General features: G+C 32.6%; 3 protein-coding genes across 4 annotated transcripts in view; 2 read left to right on the top strand and 1 right to left on the bottom strand.

Annotated features, from left to right (window-relative positions):
• Positions 1 to 4,154, bottom strand: part of mino (glycerol-3-phosphate acyltransferase mino) — a 37,021-nt gene extending 32,867 nt beyond the window's left edge. Inside the window, exon 1 of one of the 2 annotated variants that reach the window (XM_018503425.1) lies at positions 4,016 to 4,154. The gene's annotated coding sequence lies outside the window, so the exon portion shown is untranslated. The remainder of the gene's footprint in view (positions 1 to 4,015) is intronic. The other variant, XM_018503424.1, reaches the window with a different exon arrangement.
• Positions 4,155 to 5,464: 1,310 nt separating this feature from the next.
• On the top strand, positions 5,465 to 10,848 carry LOC108758437 (biorientation of chromosomes in cell division protein 1-like 1). The gene is made up of 3 exons (XM_018503427.1): positions 5,465 to 5,748; positions 6,671 to 10,455; positions 10,664 to 10,848. The coding sequence occupies exons 1-3, from the start codon at positions 5,617 to 5,619 to the stop codon at positions 10,770 to 10,772; spliced, it is 4,026 nt and encodes a 1,341-aa protein (XP_018358929.1). The 5' UTR covers positions 5,465 to 5,616; the 3' UTR covers positions 10,773 to 10,848.
• A 7,951-nt stretch (positions 10,849 to 18,799) lies between these two features.
• LOC108758403 (mitoferrin-1) lies at positions 18,800 to 22,461 on the top strand. The gene is made up of 5 exons (XM_018503359.1): positions 18,800 to 19,069; positions 20,670 to 20,946; positions 21,230 to 21,454; positions 21,673 to 21,883; positions 21,994 to 22,461. Exons 1-5 carry the CDS (start codon positions 18,953 to 18,955, stop codon positions 22,184 to 22,186), a joined length of 1,023 nt encoding a protein of 340 aa, XP_018358861.1. The 5' UTR covers positions 18,800 to 18,952; the 3' UTR covers positions 22,187 to 22,461.
• Positions 22,462 to 23,670: the final 1,209 nt, after the last annotated feature.

Here is a 23,670-nt window from a genome sequence, read left to right as displayed (position 1 = left end):
GTGTATATTTTATTATATATAAAATATATAAACATGATAATATCGCATATTAATAGTCAGTTTTATAGTTTTTACCGCTGCTCAGGATGGGTAATGCCGTAATTTAAGGCCACCCTGTATAATATAACGATAATATTATAATAAAAATAAATGATAATAGCATGGTACTATTATAAGATAATAATATTATATATTATATTATATAATGTGTTTCTATATATAAATACAATAGATATATATATATTTTTTTATCAGTTTTCTGGATACGTCTTTCATTGTTAGTTTCCTTATACTTTTTAACAGGGGTAGCCAAGGAACTGAGTCCAGGAGAACTGAGAATTGTGAGATTAAATACAAATAATTTCAAACTGAATTAATATTTTATTCTGGTATTAAAAAGCAAGTTGAATACCAAGGTTATATTCGTATTAAACAAAAGATATAATAAAAATAACAAGCTTAAAATATAATATATACCAGAGTATTGGTAATTTGAATGGCTTAGAGCCGGTTCACCAACGCCAATTACTAGATCGGTCGATTAAATTTGAGAAATGCCAACTGCTAAATTAAAAATTTATCATTTCTAATGTAATTTCTTAACAACAAACCTGTTACAAAATGTATATATTTGTAAAAATATACAAAATATATTCATATTTAAAAATCTAATTTATTATCCATGCTACATACACTTTTTCTTTACTGTATGTGTGTGTGTGTGTGAACAGGTTAGAAATAAAATAGATTTTGAAGTCTTGCTATTGACATTCTGACGACAAAGTTAATCAGCTGATCAAGTAACTGGCGTTAGTGAAATCGGTCTTTATAACACTTTTTCTGCAAAATATGCCGAATATGCAGTGCTACATTAAGTAAGCACCGCCAGTCACAAAATAGGTTGTGCACTAACCTTATTTATTAAATATGTGAAAGTTGTTTCTTTACTAAAACTATACCTAAATTCCGTTTTATAGAAACAATCTATAACCAGGGGAATGAAACTTAAAACCGGTGATAAAATTTGAAGGTATTTGTTGTAAATAAAATTTAATCGAATAAGGGACTTGATTAGATGACGTGACCGTGTGCGAGCAACTTTAACTACGAGATAGATTGCGAAATAAAATGTGAATGTAATTTAACCGAATAAAATTTAAAAAAATGTGATAAAAGTACACTGAAAAAAAAATTAGCTAAATCTGAGTAAATATTTCTTGAATAGTGCCAAGTAAACATTTATTTAGAACAAATAAATAATTGCCCAATAAAATATAATGATACTTAAATCAAATTAATGGTTCTTGTATCAAATAAATATATGTTTACATTTAATAAATATTTACTTGAAACTATTTAAAAAAATATTTACTTAAATTTAGTTTTTTTTTCTGTGTATAACTAATATATAGAATACATATGAAGCGAAACAGTTAGTAAATAATTTTAAATTTATGTCATAAACATAGATTGCAGTACGACTTTCGTAATTGTGATATTCCAGGGACTGAGATTTTCACGTATAAAAATTAAAATTTTTAGACATAAATAAATTAAATTGTCAGTTCTTCATTGGTTGTCTATATAGATATAGTTATAATCTTTCTCTATGATAAAAATCGAATACATTTTGATGTATTTAAATGTATTCAATTCTGCAATGATACACTTATTTTCAGCATTTTAGAGTGGCTAATATGAGTATCATTTGTGTCCGATTTTGAGACTCTTAAAGTTCTCGAAAAATTCTGCAAAAATTCACACATGTCTTCTAAGGTCTCTACTAAATTATTCCACTAAATAGACATTAGAAAAAAGTTTGGAAAAGTTATAAAAATTACGCAAGTATAGGAGAAATGAGAATTGTTAAAAATGGCATGGACAGAAATGTGTGCCGTTGGAGGGTTAAAAAGGGTTAAAAACACAAAAATTTCAATTTTTTAAGAATCACCCATATATATGTATATAATAATATAATAATAACGTACTACTTATATAAGAATAATTATTAGTTAAGAATTATTTTTGTTATAAATGTGCAATAAAATTATAAAACGCGACAAAAAAAGGTTATACATTTCTACAATTATAAAGAATAATCATATAAGTGGATAGTAATGTAATTTCTTTGGTGAAATATTATATAAACAAAAAACAACCTAACTCAGGGCTACGGCGCGAACGGAAATATTATATGTATCTATGTTGAGGACATGTTCTTACACAGCGTATGGAAGAGAATAAGTTTATGAGATAATAAGAGAATAATGATATTTATAATGTGTATCGATTAAGATAATATCAAGAAATATATGATAATATGCACGTCTCGCATTGACGTAAACATAGTTATATAATTTGCCTTTTTATGATCGTTTAGATTATAATTTCCATAAAACCTATTGCAAAAAATATTCTCGCATGTTTTCACGAATTTAAACAAACAGATAAATAAAAATTTATAATTAACTCGAATAAGTACACAGAGAGACGAAAAAGTATAACCCAAAAAAAAAAAGAAATTTCCGACATGTTCTTGCATAGCGTGTAAAAGAGAAAATAGAAGTTACACGTTCTTAATATGATATGGTTCATGAAATGCGTATCGACTAAAATAATGTTAAAAACTATGTGATAAAAAAAAAACTAGCATTGATGTAGTCGTATAATTTGTCTTTTCATATGGTATAATTTATAATAATTACATAATTTGTCTTTACTAATAACACACTAGAATCTTACATTTTCATAAAATTTTTCGCAAAAAATGTTTCAGTATGTTTTCACAAATTAAATAAACAAAAAAGCTGAATTAACTCGAATAAGTGATAATATGCAGACAGACAAAAAACATAACACAGAAAAACGCAAAAACTCTTTAAAATATTCATTAATACATGCTGATTAGTTGCAATAAATAATTTTTACTTAAAATTGAAGTTTTTGTTCAGTTTTTAAGACTTAACTCGATATTAATTTACATTTCTAATTTATTTTTTCAACTCAATTTGACGTTAATTTGTATATACATATTTCCAATATTTAGTTTTAAAAACACGAATTATATACGCATGCGTAGACTATTGCTCATTACGACATAACTTAAAGTTTTTTAGAAAACTTCGTAATATTAAATTTAAAATACAATTTTGATGTAATGATTGATGTAATTTTAATCAAGAAGGCAAGAGACAAACAGCAAGAAACAGGAAACAAAAAGCACATTGTAGAATTAACCTTAACATTATATTTTATATATATTATAATATTAGGGCCTGCGCACAATAGAGGAACAGGAATTAGATATTAAGATTTCAACATATCAGAAACTGATTACATCGGAATACACGATTTCTGATAGGTTGAAATCTTAATATCTAATTCTTGTTCCTCTATTGTGCGCAGGCCCTTACACATAAAAAAATAAAAATATAAAATATATCATATTTTCATGTTACGGTCCAATAAATTTTTTATTGTTCTTATTATTTATATCATATTTTTCTTTACGTTATAATGCAATATTTTTTTGTTTTTGTTTTTTTTTTGTAAGCAACTAAAAATGATAATTTTTTAGTTATATCGTTGTTGCAGCAAATAAGCGATAACTAATTTATTAAAATACGAACCATACACTGCTTATCGGACAACAGATTATAGAGAGTACAGTTCGCAAGTTTCGATAAATCATGATTGCGTTGTTTTCAAGTCCATATTGCTTTTTCTTAAAAGAGCAAACATTCGATGTCAGAGGCCAGATGCAATTTCTCTTGTAAGAAAGTGAATCTTTCGTACTGAAGTACATTAACGCGTAATAAGATCACATATCGTATTACAAACATGATTATTGCGACACGGGACAGGACGTCTCAACTCATTCGTCTCATTCAGGAATAGTCAAGAGAAGTTGGGTGAAATTCAGTGAAGAGAAAGAGTCGCAAATATCGCAATCAACATAACCTCTCGCGTAACATGGTTCAGATACGATCAAACGAGATATGGTAACATTGGTAACTCACTCTCCGAAACAGCTCCAACAGGATTCTCCCGCGCTGCGTGATTCGCTCTCGTGAATGTACTCGAAATTCCTCGTGTATCACACTATCAGCTACTCGCTGAACTTGAATCGACGATAGGAGCATATATACATGTGACGCAGACATCAACGACGACGACCGCGACAGATCACAGACTGCGACGCATACATTCTTAAGGGCATTCTACAATGCGTTGCAATTGTTGCAAACACCCGTTGCCAGTTGAAACGTTTGTCCCGACAATCAATTAGAAGCGTTAATGGTGTTATTTATGCTTCTGATTGGTTGTCGTGACAAACATTTCAACTGGCAACGGTTGTTGGCAACGCATTGTAGAATGCCCTTTACATTCCACAATAACGGCACACAACTTCGATTCGCTTTTGAATGGAAGCGCAAATTCCGACGAAATTTTCTGTTTTTCCGCAAATTGATCAAATTCGATAAGTAAAGAATTAAGCGAGTGTTACAATCTTTTATCATTAATAAAAGATATCAATAAAGCTGTACTTATTTATATAGATTTCACATTTTCATTCTGTTGAAAAGCAATTCGTTCATAAAATATGCGTTTTAAACTTGCATTCGGGCAGTAAATGCTATTTGTTTCGTTTATCAAGTGAGGATAACGATTGGTTACTGTTGGTAAAATCGTTAGCAACTTTATCGATCACCGAAATATTATCGGCATGAGACAATTAAAATTAATTGTCTGTTTTCTGTTCCTACACTAGACTGTATTGTTCTAGAACTCTCTTTCTCTCTTTAAACAAATATCAAACGTATATCTATCTCACTTTAAGTTCCAAAAGTGTGCACTAGTTCAGCCACAAAAAACAGACCTGAAAATATACGCAATGGACATTAGGCTCTATTGATAATATTGCAAGAATAGGCATTTAAAAATCTCTGAGATTTTTATGTTGGCAATTTGAACTACAAGATTTCAAATTCAAGATTTTGTACATAAAATATTAGGCGAATATAATGAAATTAATATACAGGAACTAGACAGCATAACTAAAAATTTTAATTTTGAACTTATTTTTTATACATTTTTTATTATTTTTAACATTATTATTTTTATTTTTATTTTTACAAATTTGTGATTAAAAAAATTTTGTAATTTAATTTTTATTTAATATTATTTTTTTTATTTTATATATATATCTATACATATGCATGTGTGTGTGTGTGTGCGTGCGTGCGCGTGTGTGTGTATATATATATAAAAGAATGTATATTTCACATAATATTCTATAATGTATATTTCACATATTTCAAATTATTAAGTAAAAAGATCGATTGAATTGAAATTTCAATTAAATCGGGAAAATGTAAATATATCCGTAAGATTACAAAATATTTGGTATCTCTTTCACGAGCGGTTAGCAGTAAATGCGCACAAAGCGGCAAGCGCACGAAATGTGAGGAAATATGGCCGCGATGACTGCGGTACGTGTTCCTTGACGAGAGTCTGGAGGTTGGTGTCAATCAGTCAAAATGATCGTCTCTTTTATTTCGTGACGAGCGAAGTGGAGCAAAGTCTGGCTTCAGCAACTGGCATTATCTTAACAACATGGAGTTAGGCCTGTCCAGTACGTTGTTAGCCGGTGATCCACGATTAATTGATCACATAGTGGGTGAAGTTAAATCCCAAGGTATTTTTGATCAATTCCGGAAGGAATGTATCGCCGACGTCGATACAAAGGTAATTCTCGCAGCTGATTCTTGACAACGACTTCTTTTGTAGAAGAAAATGAAAGCTTTCTGTCTGACCTCTTCGGGTTAAGGTGACCTACATGGTCAATGATACTGATCAACAATATTGAATCATTAATAGTGACAGTATGCATTAATATTTATAGTATTTTTACAACCTTACACGATCAGTATTATTAACAATATATTTCACTTTTGTTTTACGTACAATGTCTATTGCACTGTGACATACTGCGACATAGATCCTAACAAAGCGATGCTGATCCTCAAGAATCAAAACCCAGATGACTGTCAGTATTCTACATCAATCCATCAATATTAATGATCAATAATAAATTTATTAATTCTGACAGTATTACTGATCGAGTAAGATCACCTTTAGAGGTTATATAGATATAACTAGGCCATGTTCATATATTGCTGTCAGTTATCAGTATAGTATACATAACGGGATTTTCGGTATTGGCAATTAATTGGCAGTAATATATGAACATGTCTTAGTATAAGGCATAACTGTAAAAAATATTAATTTTTATAACAACGTGATACTCATGTGATTTATAATATTTATATAACAGAAGCTTTTAATAATCAATTATCGTTGTATTTTTGTTTAGTTTTGATTCTTAGATTTGAATTTCTAATAGTGATGTACTATATATTATATATTTCTAGAACAGACGTTGCATATATATAATAGCTGCGTTCGAGAACGTCGCTCGGATACTTCCGATGCCTTGGATTCATCATCTGTCCTTATTTAACATTAAATGTTAAACAAGGACAGATAATGAATCCGAGGCATCGGAGGCATCCGAGCGACGTTTCCGAACGTAGCCTATATAAAAACTAACTTATTTAATAAAATATATACTAATATAATATATCTAATGATATATGTATAATTTCAGCCTGCATATCAAAATCTAAGGACAAGGGTTGAAGGATCTGTAAATTCTTTCCTCAGTAAGCAAGTATGGAAACCAGATTTGAACAAGAATCAGCTCAGAGAAACTTTGCGCAAGCATATACATGATGCATCATATCTGGATGCTGGCGTGGAACGGATAGTGGATCAAGTGGTGAATCCCAAGGTCTATTCGGTTTTTATGCCACAAATAGAAGACGTGGTGTATAAGTTTCTGGGTATAGAGAGACCAAAGGCAAAAGAGAAGAATGGCGCTTGCGGACTTAAAGATTTATTACCTAAAGATTTGGACCCAGTCTCGCCAGAGTCCGATAAAAACAGCTTGAAGGATGAATCTCTCGAATCCATGGATATAAATGACATAAATAATCTTGATGAAAAACAAGATGAGAAAGTTGACGAACAGAAGCCACAAGAAGGAGAAATATATAAGGATAAAAACAGAGTTGATTCAGAAAATGGATACATTTCTTTGGAGGAAAAAATTTCAGACGAAGCCTGTAAAATTTTAAGTAAAGATGGCAGTAATTCAAACTTAAACACATCTGCAAAATCAGACGATAAAGTGGACGAAGAAGAGGAAGAAGTCAGTCCAACGTTTGAGCCTATTGACATTATGAACTTAAATGAATCCAACATTTCCAACGATTCGCATTTATCAGGAATATCAGAATTAACGAGTCATCGATCTAGAAGTCCAGATTTCTCCAACGAATTGTCGCGGGATAACTTTGAGTATAGTAATCAAGATTCTCAACTTAGCAAAGTTTCCTCGGATTCTCGGCTGTCAATAGTGACAGACTTTGGTTCCTCTAATCATGCTTTAACACCAGCTCATGATTCCTCGAGAGATGAAACAACAAAGGACAAAGGTGAAGCTTTTACTAAAAATAGTAAAGATAATTTCAAAGCAATTAGAGAGTTTGATTCGTCTAAAAACAAGTCGACTAAAAGCAGTTTTGATTTTGCTAAAGGTAAAGATGTGCAAGATTATAAAGACACGAAAGATTTCAAGGGTACTAAAAGTGTATCTTCTAAAGAAAATTCTCGTGATGCCACAGATAGCACTACTAAAGATAAATATGAGCATAAGAATAAAGAGAAGAACAAAGACAGCGAGTCCACCAAATCATCAAAAAGCACAAAAGAAAAAACTGCTAGTAAGGAGACAAAATATTACAAAGATAAAAGTAATGAGAGAAAGAAATCGAGTAGTGAAAAGTATGATAAACATAATAGCGAGAAGTATGATAAACACAGTAAAAGTAAACCTAAAGATAAAATTGATCAGGTCAAGGAAAGTTCTGACAAAATTAAAGATATTCCAGAAAATTTAAAAGATAATAGTAATAAACTCAAAGATGAGAAACCTAAGGAAATGGATAAAAAAGATAATGTTAATAAGGAAGTGAAAGATTTGAAAGATATTTATAAGGAGAAAATTAGAGAGCTTCGAGAAAAGAAGGAATTGACTGAGAAAGAAAAATTAAATAAGGACAAAGATGTTAAACTTATTAAAGAGACTAAAGATAAAAAGGATCCCCTTAAAGATAAAAAATCAAATAAGAAAGAGCACAAAAGTTCATCATCATCGTCATCATCGTCAAAAAATCCTATGAGTCATCACGAAAGTAAAAGCAGCAAGACGTCGGAAAAAATTGTGGATGGAAAAGATAAACGATCAGATTCAAAGAATAAAGCAAAACGAGATGAGAAACGATTGCTAAAAGAGAGTAAAGGTAAAAGTCATTACAGTAGCAAGTCAGATTTATCGGACAAATCTGACAAATCAGATTCAAAGAAGGCTTCCAGAAGTGAGAAAGAAGATAAGAGTGGAAAAGTAGACGTGAAAAAGGATGTCAAGGCAAGCAGCGAGAAAGCGACAAACGGTAAGAAGGACGTGAAGAGCCACTTACAACAGGGCAAGAGTTCAGATCGCGCTGAAAAATCAGATGCTAGAAAGGAATCAAAATCCGATAGCCCGTCTAAGGATAAAAAGCGTAGAGAGGATAAAAAATCCAAAACGAAGGACGACCACTCGAGTTTACGGAAAAACTCAAATGATCGGCGTTCTACGGATAGGGATGGTTCGAACGGTTCAAGTAATAAAACCTCGCCATCCAGCAACTCGAATTCTAATGTGACAAGCAATAAATCGAACACTTCGAATTTGCCAAAGGATAATCATGTCAGTAATTCTGGTAGCGAAACATCGGATGGTATCGAGGAAACGCAAGTGACTGATTCAAAATTATCGCTTTGTAAATTACCTCATAAAATCAGTTCGCAACTACTGACAAATGAAAAGAGTTGTTCAAAGGTGGAGACTGATAATAGCAACGAAGTATACGGTGGACAAGAAGAAGAAAACACAAATCCACGTGATATAAATCTGACGTTAAAGAAGAGATTGCTGTCAGATAAAGATAATGATTCAACTCCTGATGTGAAGCTCAAGAAACCGAAATTCGCGAAAAACATACACGAAGCTAAGAAATTGATGAAAATTAGGAAACAAATGGAAAAACAGAAACTTAAAGAGGATAAAAAGGTAGAGAAGAAAGTTCTACAAGAAACAGACCAAACGAGTCAATCGAATACGAAGAACGCCGATAATCTTGAAGGCGTGCCGGACGATGAACGAGTACAAATTATAGAGATTCCCGATGAAGAGTACGAAGAACCTTATCCCGAGAAAGACGAACCTCCTTTAATGTTGGACGAGAGGTCGATAATAATGCCAGGAACCGAATCTTGTACAAACGACCTCTTAAAAGATATGTATATAAGGCAGTCTTCAAGTGAGATAGTATCAAATGTAGAAGAAACACAGGCTACACAAGATTTCAAAATTGATGAGAAACACGATGCGCAGTGTGTTGAAGGTGTAGAAGATTTACAAGTCTCTAAAAAGAGATATAAGGATGACATTGAGGAAGATTCAAAGAACAAAACACCAGAACGTATGATTGTTGATGAAGAAAATCATCTACAAGCGGAAGAAACGCCTGTTTCGCAGAAGCTGGAAGAAGCCGCAGCTCCAGAAAAATCAGAACCTGTGAAGCATGAGGGAAGTAGCAACGTGAAACAACCAACAGAGAAGAATACGGAGACACGAGATTATAATCAAGTGGAAACACAAGATGATAACGAAGAAGTGAAGAATGACAATCCATTGGAAATACGAGACGATAATAAAGAATTACTGGATGTAAAACAAACAGAAACCTATGCGTCATCCAAAGCTGATACAATAGACTCACATACTGATTGTATGGAAAATAAATCTTCGTCCTCCGCAATCAGCGAGGATAACGAAGACTGCCGTTACTTCAAGACTGATAATGAGAAATCGGAAAGATTTTCCAACTTCTTAGAATCTCTAGAACTTGTAGAGAATTCGTCTTTGGAGGACATAATAGAGAGTTTAGGTGGCAAGGTAGTTTCTTCGATACCGAAGTCCATGGCAGCACCACCGTTGCCAAAATTGCGCAAACGTTCATCTAGCCCCTTGTCAGACATACTAGTGAATAATTCGGACAACAATAATGATGGCTATAAGCAGAAACTGTCATCCTTGCCCAATGAAGACGTTGTTAACATCGTTAAAAAGAGGAAATATACTAAGAAACCGAAATTCTCGAACGTATGTAGTTCACAAGGGATCTCGAATGGCGAGAACTTTGTCATGCCTTTGAGCCCCGATAGCGACGTGTCTGCCACGAGCGATAAAACAGCGTCGACTAATGTGATCAAAGAAGAAAAGAGGTATGTTACATTTTTTTTTGAGATTTTTATATAGTGCAAAATTACTTATATATTTGTTATATTTATTTTGTTATTATTATACATGCTTTGTATCTATTCTACAAATGCGCGGATTGTCTGTATCGTTTTAAATAAATATTAATTTCTCGAGAAGGATCACTTGAAAAGGATCAATTCTGTCTAACATTATTATTCCTTCAAATTACAGCCGTGTTAGGACCAGTCATCAACGATACTCGAGCGATGACTTATATAAACCACGTCCATTATTTTCAAGTTCTTCTCGTCGAAGCAGACGATCGAATAATCAAGCATAGCTAGCGCCCCAAGGATTCAGCTTGAACAATCTTTGTACAATTTCCAATTTGTATTTATTTCGTTTCATTATACAGTAACATGTATTATATATTAATACATTAATTTCTTACTTTATTATAATTTAACAAAATATTTCTTTGTATTCATATATAAGTCCAATGTCATTTATTATTGTTTTATTTCTTTGTCACTAAACGATGCCGTACAAGTATACGCATAATTGGATATTTATAATTAAATTAATATATATTATAACATTTTAAACATTTTATAACATTTCAAGCATTTGTTTATACCTGAAATTTTAAATATGAGTTAAGAAGTTACAAATCTAAGTTCTAAATTATATAAGCACTTACTAATATTTATTAAGTTTAGATATAAACTAAAATATTTAGTTAGTGCTTCATTGATCCGCTTTATTACAATATTTTTTTATACATTTTGAAACAACGAATTGTTATCAATTTCAACATCTTCCATGTAAAATGTAATATCTAAGGAATGTTAAAAGATTATGATGTGGAGAATGGTATAACAAGATTGATTGTTATACTATCTCGTAAATCTCGGGTAATGTGAATATTAGAAAGAAGTACTTTTTTTTTTTTTTTTTTTTTTTCCAGTATATTCATCTGCAGATTATCAACTATGTTGGAAATGAGTGTATCTGCTTGTACGTATGTGTGTGTGTGTGTGTGGTGTGTGTGTGAACGAGTAACTGTAGTTATACACAATTTCAAAATTATTAAGATTGTAAAGTTTGCACAAGTATAATAGTCGATTCATTCTACGATCCTGTTGGATTTAATCTGACAAAAATGTTTAAGCACAATTTCTATACATTAAAATTCGTAAACTTGTCTTCATGATTCCATGTGTAGATCATCGTTTACTAGGATGACATTAAGATGCGTAATTTACTACTTGCTTCTTTGTGCAAGTTGACAGTACGTAATTATAGCAAACACTTTACAAATGTACACCAGGATATATATAACATTATAAACAGTATGTGCTAGACTAATAGCAAATTGGACGCACTCAGTGAGCACTGGTGTACATTAAAGTTATCATATACTAACTGATATAAAGTTGTATGTTTAATAGAACATCAATACATTTTATTATCCTGTTAAACAAAATATATATTTTATAATTCAAAATATTTGCATTTCACTTTTACACTCAAATTTGATCAATGTATAACGGTTTTAATATGTATCAATGTGCACTAGTGCGTTCAATCGAATTTACTATAACTCTTTGCTTACATACTAGTTCTGTAGAAGAGAATATAGTTCTTATATACATTTATAGCTTTTATACAAGTGATTTAGCAATTAATCTTTTTGCAGGAACATTCTCACAAGCAACTCCGATATGTGTGGGTTTTGTGTGTATGCGTGTGTGTGTGCATGTATGTGTGTATATATAAATTAAAAGAATACGATACGGATTGTTTATAAGATAAAAAAAGCATTAAATAAGCGCCATATGATATAAAATCTAATCTTAAGTTTTTCCTTAATTCGAGCTCACGTCGTTATCTCACATCGTTGGATAATTCTTTTTATAATTTTCGTATCCTTACGTCTTCGTCTTTTCATGTTATTTATGCCATCGTTTTCTAGCATAATTAGTCTCTCCTTTGAATAATACTCGGATTACAAAATAAAAGAAAACAATTGAAATCCAATGTCTTGTTATTCTCGCAATTATTCACGGCAATATAAGCTGTTTCATTGAAAACGGCAGCGATATAAAGTTGCGATATTACGTCACATATATTTTTAGATCTACTTTAAGAAGCACATCTTGTTTCTATTAGTATTTCGTAACATTAATAAACTTGTTTAATATAAACGTATACATACAAAAAGTACGCATATCACTTTATTTTAATGAGAATATCTTAATATAATTCGATATTTTTTAATTTCCAATCTATTACATAATCGATTCTTTTGTATTCAAAACGTTTATGAATTTTCAACTAGTATTACAATCGTTTTCGAATAAATGAAATTTTATATATCTATTTGATATCTTGTATATATCAAAATACATTTCATTAATAAGTCCGTAAGAAATTTACGTTGTCAAGCAAAGTAAATTCTACTTTGAAATTCTGTGCGTCTAATTAATTCCAAAATTATTTAGACACTCTAATGAGAAATGGCTCATTGAATTGATTATCAAATCGATATCAATACGATAATTTTGACGTCTAATTGATAATTATTTTTCGCTGAGATGTGTATGAGCAATTCGATGCTGCTACAACAAATTTATAGATTTTGCACAACGTGCGTGCAGCTTGCAGTTCATGTGTCGATTTTTGATGGTTATTGGTCTCGTTACCGTTGTTATCGATCTCGGAGACCTAGGTTTCCTGGCCGTATCGACCTCTTATTACTGTTTGGAGGCGTGAATCATTAATTAAAGAAGAAGAAAATCTCGGAGACCATGATGTCAAAAGGAAGCGCATGAAGAAGCGACGCTTTCGTGCTCTTTCCTCCTGTCTCGTGACAGTCCCCCGCGCCGTGTCGCGTCGGTTTGATTCAGCCTTTAGCCGCCAATCGACGAGCAAGGTCGTCGCATCTATGTGCGAAGATTAAGAATGATAGGGCGATAACGGGATTAGATATAATAAAGCGACGGTTGCACGCCGACTCTGGGCTTGTTTACTTTGTGCGTCGCGACCGCGATAGTGTTGCATATTGTATATTGCAATTATTGCAAACGCCACTCGACCTTGTCACTTAAGCCGTCTCATCCTCGCTCGGCGCGGCGTACGTTTAGAAACTCGTGATAATGCTATACTGATTGCGACACACAATCGTACGTGCGTGTGTCGATTTTGTTTTTTGCATATTATTTGCCGAAATTTAATACACTCGAAAGGAAGAGATAGGAACAGAGGGAGAGGGAAATCATTTGCAGCGGCTTTATTGTTTCACGAAACCGTGTTTCCGTAAATATCTCCGTTTTTTCTTCCACCAATGTAGATTAACTTTAACCTCGCTGATAACTTATTTTTAACTTATTTTTTTATTTTATTTATTTTTTGTTTTAATTTATCTTTTTTTAGAATTAGAAAAATTTAAGAATACATTTATCGAAATTATTCAACTAAATTTAATTCAAATTTAGTTTATTATTTATTATAAATGCAAATTTAGTTTATTATTTATTATAAATGCATATACCTACGTTAACATGAAGGTTGTTTTCTTTGTAACTAAATAATCCAACCACAGAAATGTATTTTGACTTACATTTTGACTCACACACCTCTCTAAACCTGTCCAATTGAGCTCCGGAGCCAAAATGTAGTCATTGACGTAAACAAATTCAATGTGAATATGATTTCGGGGACTGTAAAGTGTTGATACACATTTGAATGATATTTATCAACACTTAACAGTCCTCGAAATCTTACCCACATTACATTTTTTTGCGTCAATGGCTTTACGTTTTGGCTCCGAAGCTCAAATTGAACAAAGTCTACTCTAAATTCTTTACAGTCTTTAGAATCTCATTTTAAAGAATGAAAATTTTGTCACTTTTTTAAGGGAATTTTCAATCTTTAAGAGTAAGATTTCACTCTTTAAAGTGAGATCTCTCTCCAAAGAATTGAGAGAGAGAGAGAGAGAGAGAGAGAGAGAGAGAGAGAGACGGAAGTTAAAAATAACAAAATGTTATTTAACTCAAGGTATTGGATTATTATTACTGCTACTTTGATATCTAACAGTGTGAAACCGAGATTAAAGAAATAAAGAGTAAATGAAACCGAGATAATAAATTAATTTACATTAGAGATAGGAATTAATGGATCACAGAGACAGAGCAGCTAGCTCCGTTGGGGTTTATCGCTCTTTCGCGACTCTCGCGATGCTTTATAATCTATTGTACGTATTTGCATAACGCTGATCATTGTCTTCGCGATGTTTTACACAATAACTAAAGAAAGGCGCATGTCGTTTGTTACGTGTATTGGCGCAATAAAATGTTTGCAAGTCGAGATAAAAACATCGATGTTATTACGCATGAGACGTGTGAAAAATTACGCCGTCGATCAACGAGATCCGATAAACTATCCGATAACAAACGATTGAATAATACGGCCAATTTCACAATTCGTTATCTCTGTTCCCTTGCTATTGAGATAAAATAAATTTAAAAAGTTTTGTTTGGATGTATTTGTATGATTGAAACAAATAAGCGCGATTGCTACTCATTTCTTGGATATATTTTCACGATATTACTAAATAGTTTCGCTCCTTCATTTAAGGATTTAGTTGTCAAGACGATTATATATCATTGTGGTCTAAGAATTGGTTGCATTGATTGCGTTCAGCAGAGAAAGTAGCTCTGCAACGGTTCTAAAATTCTTTAATATGATTGGTCTTGTCCTTAGTTCCTCGGTAGATCTAAATAATTGTATTAAAGAATTTTATAACTGTTGCAAAGTTGCCTCCTTTGCTGAGCGCAATCATTGTTATATCAATTTTGTTATAAAGTGTTGTTAATAATACTAGAGTAGTATTATTTACAAATCATTTTTTTTACATTAAAATAAATAAAATCTTGAAATATAAATAAATAAATGTCTAATAATATAATAATAAATAAATACATAAATAAATAAAATCTTTTATTAGGGCGACTTCGATTAATTTCAACAAATTCCAATTAACTTAATCGGCAATTAACTCGCTAGCAGAGAATTACTTATTATAAGACAAAATGGCTTACTTTTTGATTGTTTATTTTAGAAATAAACTTCGCTATAATATATGGATGCTATGGAATATCAGTTCGGTTTTTTGCCATAAGTAATCGGCATTCATGTTGAAGAAAAGAGGAGAATGGAGAGAGAGAGAGAGAGAGAGAGAGAGAGAGAGAAAGAGGGAAAAAAGTTGCGGTACCGGCGTTACGTCAGCCGTTAAAATATATATTTTATATAAGCGACGAGAGATTATGCATTTCCTGTGCATGGCACAACGTGGCGCAAGTATTTTTTTTCTCGCTTGCTCCTAGTCCTCTCGCAGCTGAATTTCATTTTCTTTTGATAGTCAGGTTCGATAACAGCCCAAATAGCACAAAATATTTATAATAAATATTTATTAATATTAATTTTTTTTATATTAGATATTTCACACATATTTTATGTAAAGCTTTATTCGAAATATTACTAAAATATGGACTAGCTATTTTATGTAATATTTATGTAATAAATATAAATAAATATTTCTAATAAGTATTTTTTACTTGGATTATGTCTCATTAAGTATTTTCATAACATTTACTATAACATTTACAATAAATAAATACAATAATAAATGTTTATGATCTGCGCAATCTAAGGCTACAAAAATATTTACAAAATATTTAAAATAAATCTTATAAATATTTATAAATATTTTATAAATATTTTATAAATAAGTTATTACAAGAACGAAGGATTGTTAATTTAAAAACAATAACGAGAGAATAAAGGGCACATAAGAGTCAAATATAATAAAGTATATTAAAACATGAAAAATCAAAAGAAAATAGGAATAATATAATATTCTATAGTTGATTAAAATATGACATGTTTCGGTCTCACGAATAAGCCTTCAGATTTCTATAGTACGAATAAATTAAGAAAATACATTAAAATACATAAGGATCCTCGACATCATTTTTCAAAAAATAATGTTGTCTATAAGATCGATTGTGTTGATTGTGATGCAACATATGTAGGACAGACTGGTAGGAAATTGAAGACAAGAATTAACGAACACAAAAATCACATCCAGTGGAACACGTCCACTCGATCAGTGATAACTGAGCATAGGTTGCAGCACAGACATAACTTCCATTGAGATAATGTGTCAATTTTAGATGAAGGAACTTGTTATAATAAGCGTTTAATCTAAATATTGAACATTAAAAAACAAAAAAAAACAGTTTAAATCCACAAACAGATATAGAGGGTTTACGTAAAGCTTACATACCGTTAATAAACAAAATCTGACATTGCAATACTAAGATTATTTTATTATTCGTCAGTCAGTGTTCGTCTGTTTGATGTTAATATATATATGTTTACCAAGTGTCTTATTTTTAATATCTTTTATATACTATATATTTATTATCTTTATACATCTTTAATTTTATATTGTGACTAATAATTTTACTATGGACTAACACACTGGCTTAGTAATTCAGAAATTGACGAATATCTTATCGACATGTAAAATTTTATTTTATGGCCAGCTAGGTGAGTTGTTTTGACCAGAATGACGATTTTACTCAATTTTTTTATTATTCTCGTAATTTATTTCTAACTTAATTGTTACCAGAACACCGGATAATTTCAAACAACCGGTCATCCAGCCGTTTGCGAGTGATTTCCGTTTATCAGTAAAGCATCTCACTGACCATCGTAATTACTTTATGTATAATTTGTTTTTTTCTATCTATTCGACTGCTTCCATCTTTTGTATGTATATCTGAAGAATGCTCAATCGTGAGACCGAAACATGTCATATTTTAATAAATTATACAATATTATATTATTCATATTTTCTTTTGATTTTTCATATTTTAATATACTTTATTATATTTGACTCTTATGTGCCCTTTCTCTCGTTATTATTTTATAAATATTATGTGGTCATTCTAAAAGCTGACGGTGACGTCGGTGACCCGCACATTTTTTGCATAACATGAGAGTATCTCAATTTCAAAAGCGACAAGGTACGCTCTAATACGAACCTCGCTTGCTTTTTTATACATTCAACAATAGCTCATGTATGTATGCGTGAAGGTGAACAGAATTTTCCTGGACTGGAACGGGATCCGCTTAACTGCACTTTTTGCACTTTTAAAATAATCTTTTATTTTTGGCGAATATTTAATTTATTTCTTATGTAACAGTTGTTAATTATGAGATTCGATCGACGTTAATTTAGTTCAATGTATTTTAATTTTTGTGCGACGACAAAATAAAATAAAAACACTTTCATCGCTATATTATTATCGACACGTCGAAAAAAGCTCTTAAAGTGCCATATGTAATTCTTTTACACGGAATCAAGAAGAAACTTACACGACTTTACCATGTCACGCAAACTAACACGATCGCACAAATTGTGGAAATCAATCGAAAGACCACTCAGCAAAATCTTTTATTACTGATCGGTGGTTTAATGACGAGTCATTTTTATATTTGCACGTGGCGGAGAGTTTCGGCGAGTCACCGTAGAGAAAGTGCAGTTAAAACGATCAACGAATCCGCGGCGGGACGGTCGAAATTGTGTGGGCGAAATTGCATCGTGCATCACGATGACATGACATCGCCGTCCCTCCCCCTCTCATCCGAGAAATTATCGTCGTTATTGTCGACATCAATTCTATATACACGCTCATTCGGTATCTCGTCCGTTTAAAATGAAGGAATCCGCTTCGAACCGCGAAGTCGCGAATGGCACAGGACGGCACGCATGGACCACGTGGTCGCGCACGACGCATGCGTGGCACGTGCGACCGGACCTAACCTTGCCAAATCTCGCGCCGTCTTCGCCGCGATCGGGATTGCTACCTTGCGAAATTTATGCTCGTGCGTTCTCTCGGTCGTTTCGCCGCTCGATCTCGTGGAACGAGCCAGTTGGTTAATTAAACGACCGAACGAGGCGATCGGAGCAGAGAGGAAGGGGGGGAAGAGCCCGTTCGCGGAGGGTCGGGGGCAGGAAACGGATAGCCTTCCACAGAGCCTCCTTGGCTCCCCGTGATACTTCGCAGCACCATTAAGAAACGATCGACGCACGCGGTCACATGTCGGCGCGCGTGTAACGCCCGCCCCGCCGCGATCCGTCCGGTGTGCGGTTTGTTTTCGCGACGTATTGCTACGTAACACCGTTACGTCGTCCTCGTGGCAATATTCGAGAATCGAACGTTAACGTTGGATTGTAAACTTGTGTCGGCCAGCAGTACGTGAAGCGGAGAGAGAAAGCGAGAAGGAGAGAGAGAGAGTGAGAGGGGGGAGTGTGTATATGTGTGTGTGTGTGTGTGTGTGTGACAGAAGGAAAAAGAAAAAGAGAGCGAGGATAGGTTACGCGACATCGTGGCGGCGGATCTGAGGCGCACTCACGAGTTAACGAGCAAGCACCTGTCCGCCGCGATCATGAATGTAGACGACTACGAAAGCCTTCCGACCAACTCCGTGGCCGTGCACATGACGGCTGGTGCTGTCGCCGGGATCATGGAGCATTGCGTTATGTATCCGTTTGACAGTGTCAAGGTATCGTCGGCGCACACGTTACCACCTTTCGGGCTCTTTACATAACCTCCTCGGCGCCGCCGGCGCGCTCCCGGTCTACCTCCGTCTCCTCTCGCGCGTCGCGTCCTCGAAATTTCGCGGACGCATCTGTGCGACGAGGAGACGACGAGGTCCGCGAGCAACAAGGAAAAATCACCATCTGGTGACGCCGCCGTCGCCGTGTTTTCCTCCATGCTTTCCTAGAATCGTCCGTCTGACGAACGGATGCTTTATCTTCTCCCGATTTATCTACCACAAATAGACGCGCAGAGGCAGTATTTATAAATCATTGTTTGCAGAAATTTAATAACGCTGTCACTTACCAGCGTCGCATTGGCATCTCTCCGCTTCGGAAGAAGGAAATTGCTCAATTATGTAGGATGACAAAGTTAAAGATAATGATAGTTTAATGGACCTCTGTGCGTGTGTATCTCGCATTGTATAGTATATGTGGCTTTTATATATGAAGACATTTATAGTTGCACTGAAACTCGTAAAATTTGATTATTATAAGTACCGTCAAAGTTTAATACAATAAAAATATGAGTTTAACATATATTATAATAATATATGTAGAGTTTAATATATATTAAAATTTGTATGTACATATGATTGGAAAAAGGAATTTTTTCTTTTTTCTTTTTCACATTCCAGAATTATCTACATAATGAAATAGAGCGATTAGTGCATTCATTAGCATGTACGTCACCACGTTAATCACTCTCTAACTTTTTGCTATGTGCATGTATTTAAACATTTTAATATTTTCAATTGGCTACATATTTGCATATCTGCGAATTGTTTAAAATATATGACATATATTGCAAAATAAGTGTATGCAGAAATTCATTTTTACTATGTTTTTATTTTTAATATATACATATATATATATTTATATCTGAAAAAACATCAAAATTATCAAGGCAATTGATAAATATTGTGTAAGAATGTTTGTTGGATCAATTTATATTTACGTGTTATGGCTCGTTTGATGGCATAATTGTGTAAGATGTTATCATATAGTTTCGTGAAGGGTAGTACATGACGATTGAGACAATAATTACTTTGTATCAGATAATGGATGTAAAAAGATTGATGTATTATAAATGATATATTATACTAGGTTCTTGCTTAGAATGCAAGTGTTTACTATTCATTATGTAACATAGTTCGTCGGCAGTGAGTTCTATTTCTGATCTCCTTTTCAGACTGCTATCTATACTATACGTGCTTTCTTGGCTACTATATCAGACCTTGATTTTGTTTATTATACAAATGAATAATACAGATATGCTATTATTCTACTTTAATGCAAACCAAATTGACATACGATTGAAAGTCATTAATTAAGTCTCAGGTTATTTTCGCTTATGAATACTGCATCGCAATTGATAGTCACTGTCCTCATTATCAGCAAATTATTCTATGTTAAAATACTTTTGCAACGAACAACGGTTTTAAAGTAGCATTGTAAAATATTAACAGTTATTTGCATGGAATACAAAAATATATACAAACAAAATACAGTTAGTTTGTTATGTCTTTAATTAGTAATAATGTTTCTTATCTTCTATGTGTCTAGACAAGGATGCAAGCATTAACTCCTGGTCCAGGAGGAGGGGGAGGAATAGGAGAGGTGTTATATAGAATGATACGACAAGAAGGTGTATTAAGGCCAATTAGGGGTGTTAGTGCAGTGGTTGCTGGTGCAGGTCCTGCACATGCTTTATACTTTTCTTGCTACGAGTGTCTTAAAGAAAAGTTTAAGAGTACAAGATCTCAATTCAATCATCTTGTCTATGGGGCAGCTGGTTGCGTAGCAACAATTCTGCATGATGGTGTCATGAACCCAGCGGAAGGTTAGATAAAGAATTATATTTGATATATGACACATAATACAGACTCTTATTGATAACGTATATCATTGTACATATAGATATAATCTTACAATCTACGTGCTTCAATCAATGTTAATTAATGAAGATATATAAATTTTTTATCTAATCATAACTTAAATATTACCAATTTTTTGTACTATTTTATAACTACTGTATAGTAAAGAATATATCAAAATTATCTTTAAAAATTAATTTTAGAAAACAGTAGATGTAGAAATTTATATACAATATTATCTTTTTACAGTGGTTAAACAACGATTGCAGATGTATAATTCCCCTTATAGGAACGTATTAAATTGTATACAACATGTGTACCAGAAAGAAGGGATATTTGCATTCTACAGGAGTTACACAACCCAATTGGCTATGAATGTGCCTTTTCAAAGTATTCATTTTATCTCTTATGAATTTGTACAATCCATTACAAATCCAGAACACGTTTACAATCCAATAGCACATATTGGATCGGGTGAGTCATTTAATTATCAATAATATTGATTTTCTGCTGTAGGTTTCTAATACTATTAAAAAAGATATAATGTTATGTTGTAAAAACTATGTAAAAAATCAAATTAATTTATTATTATTATTCTGAAGTATTAAATCTTGAGTAAAATAAGCGTATTTTGATGCGAAAAAATGTAGTTGAATAAAGTTTCAATCGTCTTGGTTTTTTACTGAAACTAGGTGCAGCAGCAGGTGCAATTGCGGCTGCCGTGACGACCCCTCTGGATGTTTGCAAGACAGTGTTGAACACACAGCAGGATGGTGTGCACGCTCAAGGCATGATAGATGCATTTAAGCAAGTCTACAGGTTCGGCGGAATACAGGGATACTTCCGTGGATTACGTGCACGTGTCTTATTCCAAGCACCAGCCACCGCTATCTGTTGGGTGATGTAAGTCAATTGACTTTGTATTTCTTTTTATTGCTTTTTTTGTGATTATATCATATTCATCGTCTCTCTTTATATCGTGTCGCATAACATGTTTCTGATTTACACGATAGATACGAGTCATTCAAGTATGTGTTGCGGGGCAAGCAAGATGATGAGTATAGTGATTCCGAAGCCGACAATGGTATGACCGGAATTAATCAGAATCCGACGCTTGCATCAAGATCTAATAGCTTTCAGGGCGCAAGTCTGTACTTTAACAACCATGCCTCATCACCCGTGTTACTCAAAGTGACTACGAGTTAGGCATGTAAAAAATCCATACTATTGATTGTCCATTACGAGAAAGAAAGAGAGAAAAAACTATTTCATTATATATCCAAGAGTTGTTTATGAAAGTGGCGGTATCTTTTTTTTTTTGTATAAGAGTATACCGACACAATGAATATTTGTTGATTCGTTCATTATTTGAGCAGCATTTTTACATATTCTATCGCAATCGAAAATCGATGTTAAGAAATAGCAAGCAAAGGTACGGGACCTGGATTTATTGAATATTAATATATAAACTTCTTCGATTATTGTTAACTTAGAACTACGTCAAATAATGACGCTAATAATGTTATCTCCTTTTTTTATTTCTTGATTTTTAATTATTGAATAAGGATCTTAAAAGATATTATTTCATTAAACTTTATATATTATCGTACCTTATGCTTTTAATATATTTTCTGTCATGTATGCGAAATCAGTATAACTTCATTAATTAGCACCAAATTTGGAATCGTGAAATAATTATTAATTCTGGTACACCGCTGGCTGCCATCCAATGTATAAAATCTAAATAAAATGCTATTATCTATTGTACTGTTCATATGGAGTATTATTGGACATTTAGCAAAACGCTAATTTGATGTGTGTGTGTGTGCGCGCGCGCGCGCGCGCGTGTGTGTGTGTGTGTGTGTGTGTGAGAAAATTAACAATTTGTATTATTTGTTTTTGGCTGTAATTTGCATATTTGTATACAAATTTCTATATATCTAGCTTATGCAAATTGATTATTTTATTAATAATTTATTCGATATTAATACTTAGTTGGTTTAATGATAATTGATAATTGATAAAGTTATTTTTTAGACACCAAGCAAATTCATACTGTACAAATTCATTGTTTAAAAATAAATATAAATTACTGCTGAAAACATGACAGAGAATGTTAAATTAATTTTTTAGCATTTTCCAATATAAAAAAATAATTGTTTTTAAGAAGAAAGAAAGAAAGATATATGCTCCAGAGTTGAATAGTGGAAATAGATTACACACATAGCGCAATTAGATCGCAGCCCACTCCAACATTGTACCATTAAGTAAGTTAAGAAAACAGTGGAATGCATGCAGGAATTTTATCGATAATAAACTACACTTAAGAGCATAATTAAGTGCGCGTAATTAATGCAGGATCATATCGCAAACATAAAATTACAAAATTAGAATCATAATTGTTACTAACAGGATATTATAAAATCAAATTTGACATTACGAAGACTAATGAAATCTTCTTTCTAAGTTGATGTAGAATGCGATATAACTTTGTGTTTGGATTATAGGTACAATATGGATTGGAGTGAATTGAATTAATATATAGAACATGATTGGCTACCCTGAACTAAAGAAATTACAACTGATGTAAAGTAATTGTTTTATAGAAGATTGTAGATAAAACTATAAAATATATTACAGAGAGAGAGAGAGAGAGAGAGAGAGAGAGAGAGAGAGAGAGAGAGAGAGAG

The sequence above is a fragment of the Trachymyrmex cornetzi genome, unplaced genomic scaffold (assembly GCF_001594075.2).
Source record: "Trachymyrmex cornetzi isolate Tcor2-1 unplaced genomic scaffold, Tcor1.1 scaffold156, whole genome shotgun sequence".
Lineage (NCBI taxonomy): Eukaryota > Metazoa > Arthropoda > Insecta > Hymenoptera > Formicidae > Trachymyrmex > Trachymyrmex cornetzi.
This window is presented reverse-complemented; position numbering and strand designations above follow the sequence as displayed.

What these genes read in the sequence shown, in the direction of transcription:
- LOC108758437 (XM_018503427.1), top strand. Translation starts at nt 5,617, where the DNA reads ATGGAGTTAGGCCTGTCCAGTACGTTGTTAGCCGGTGATCCACGATTA. An exon ending in TCGCCGACGTCGATACAAAG is followed by an intron (nt 5,749 to 6,670) that starts GTAATTCTCGCA and finishes GTATAATTTCAG; the next exon opens with CCTGCATATCAAAATCTAAG. An exon ending in GTGATCAAAGAAGAAAAGAG is followed by an intron (nt 10,456 to 10,663) that starts GTATGTTACATT and finishes TTCAAATTACAG; the next exon opens with CCGTGTTAGGACCAGTCATC.
- LOC108758403 (XM_018503359.1), top strand. Translation starts at nt 18,953, where the DNA reads ATGAATGTAGACGACTACGAAAGCCTTCCGACCAACTCCGTGGCCGTG. An exon ending in ATCCGTTTGACAGTGTCAAG is followed by an intron (nt 19,070 to 20,669) that starts GTATCGTCGGCG and finishes CTATGTGTCTAG; the next exon opens with ACAAGGATGCAAGCATTAAC. An exon ending in TGTCATGAACCCAGCGGAAG is followed by an intron (nt 20,947 to 21,229) that starts GTTAGATAAAGA and finishes ATCTTTTTACAG; the next exon opens with TGGTTAAACAACGATTGCAG.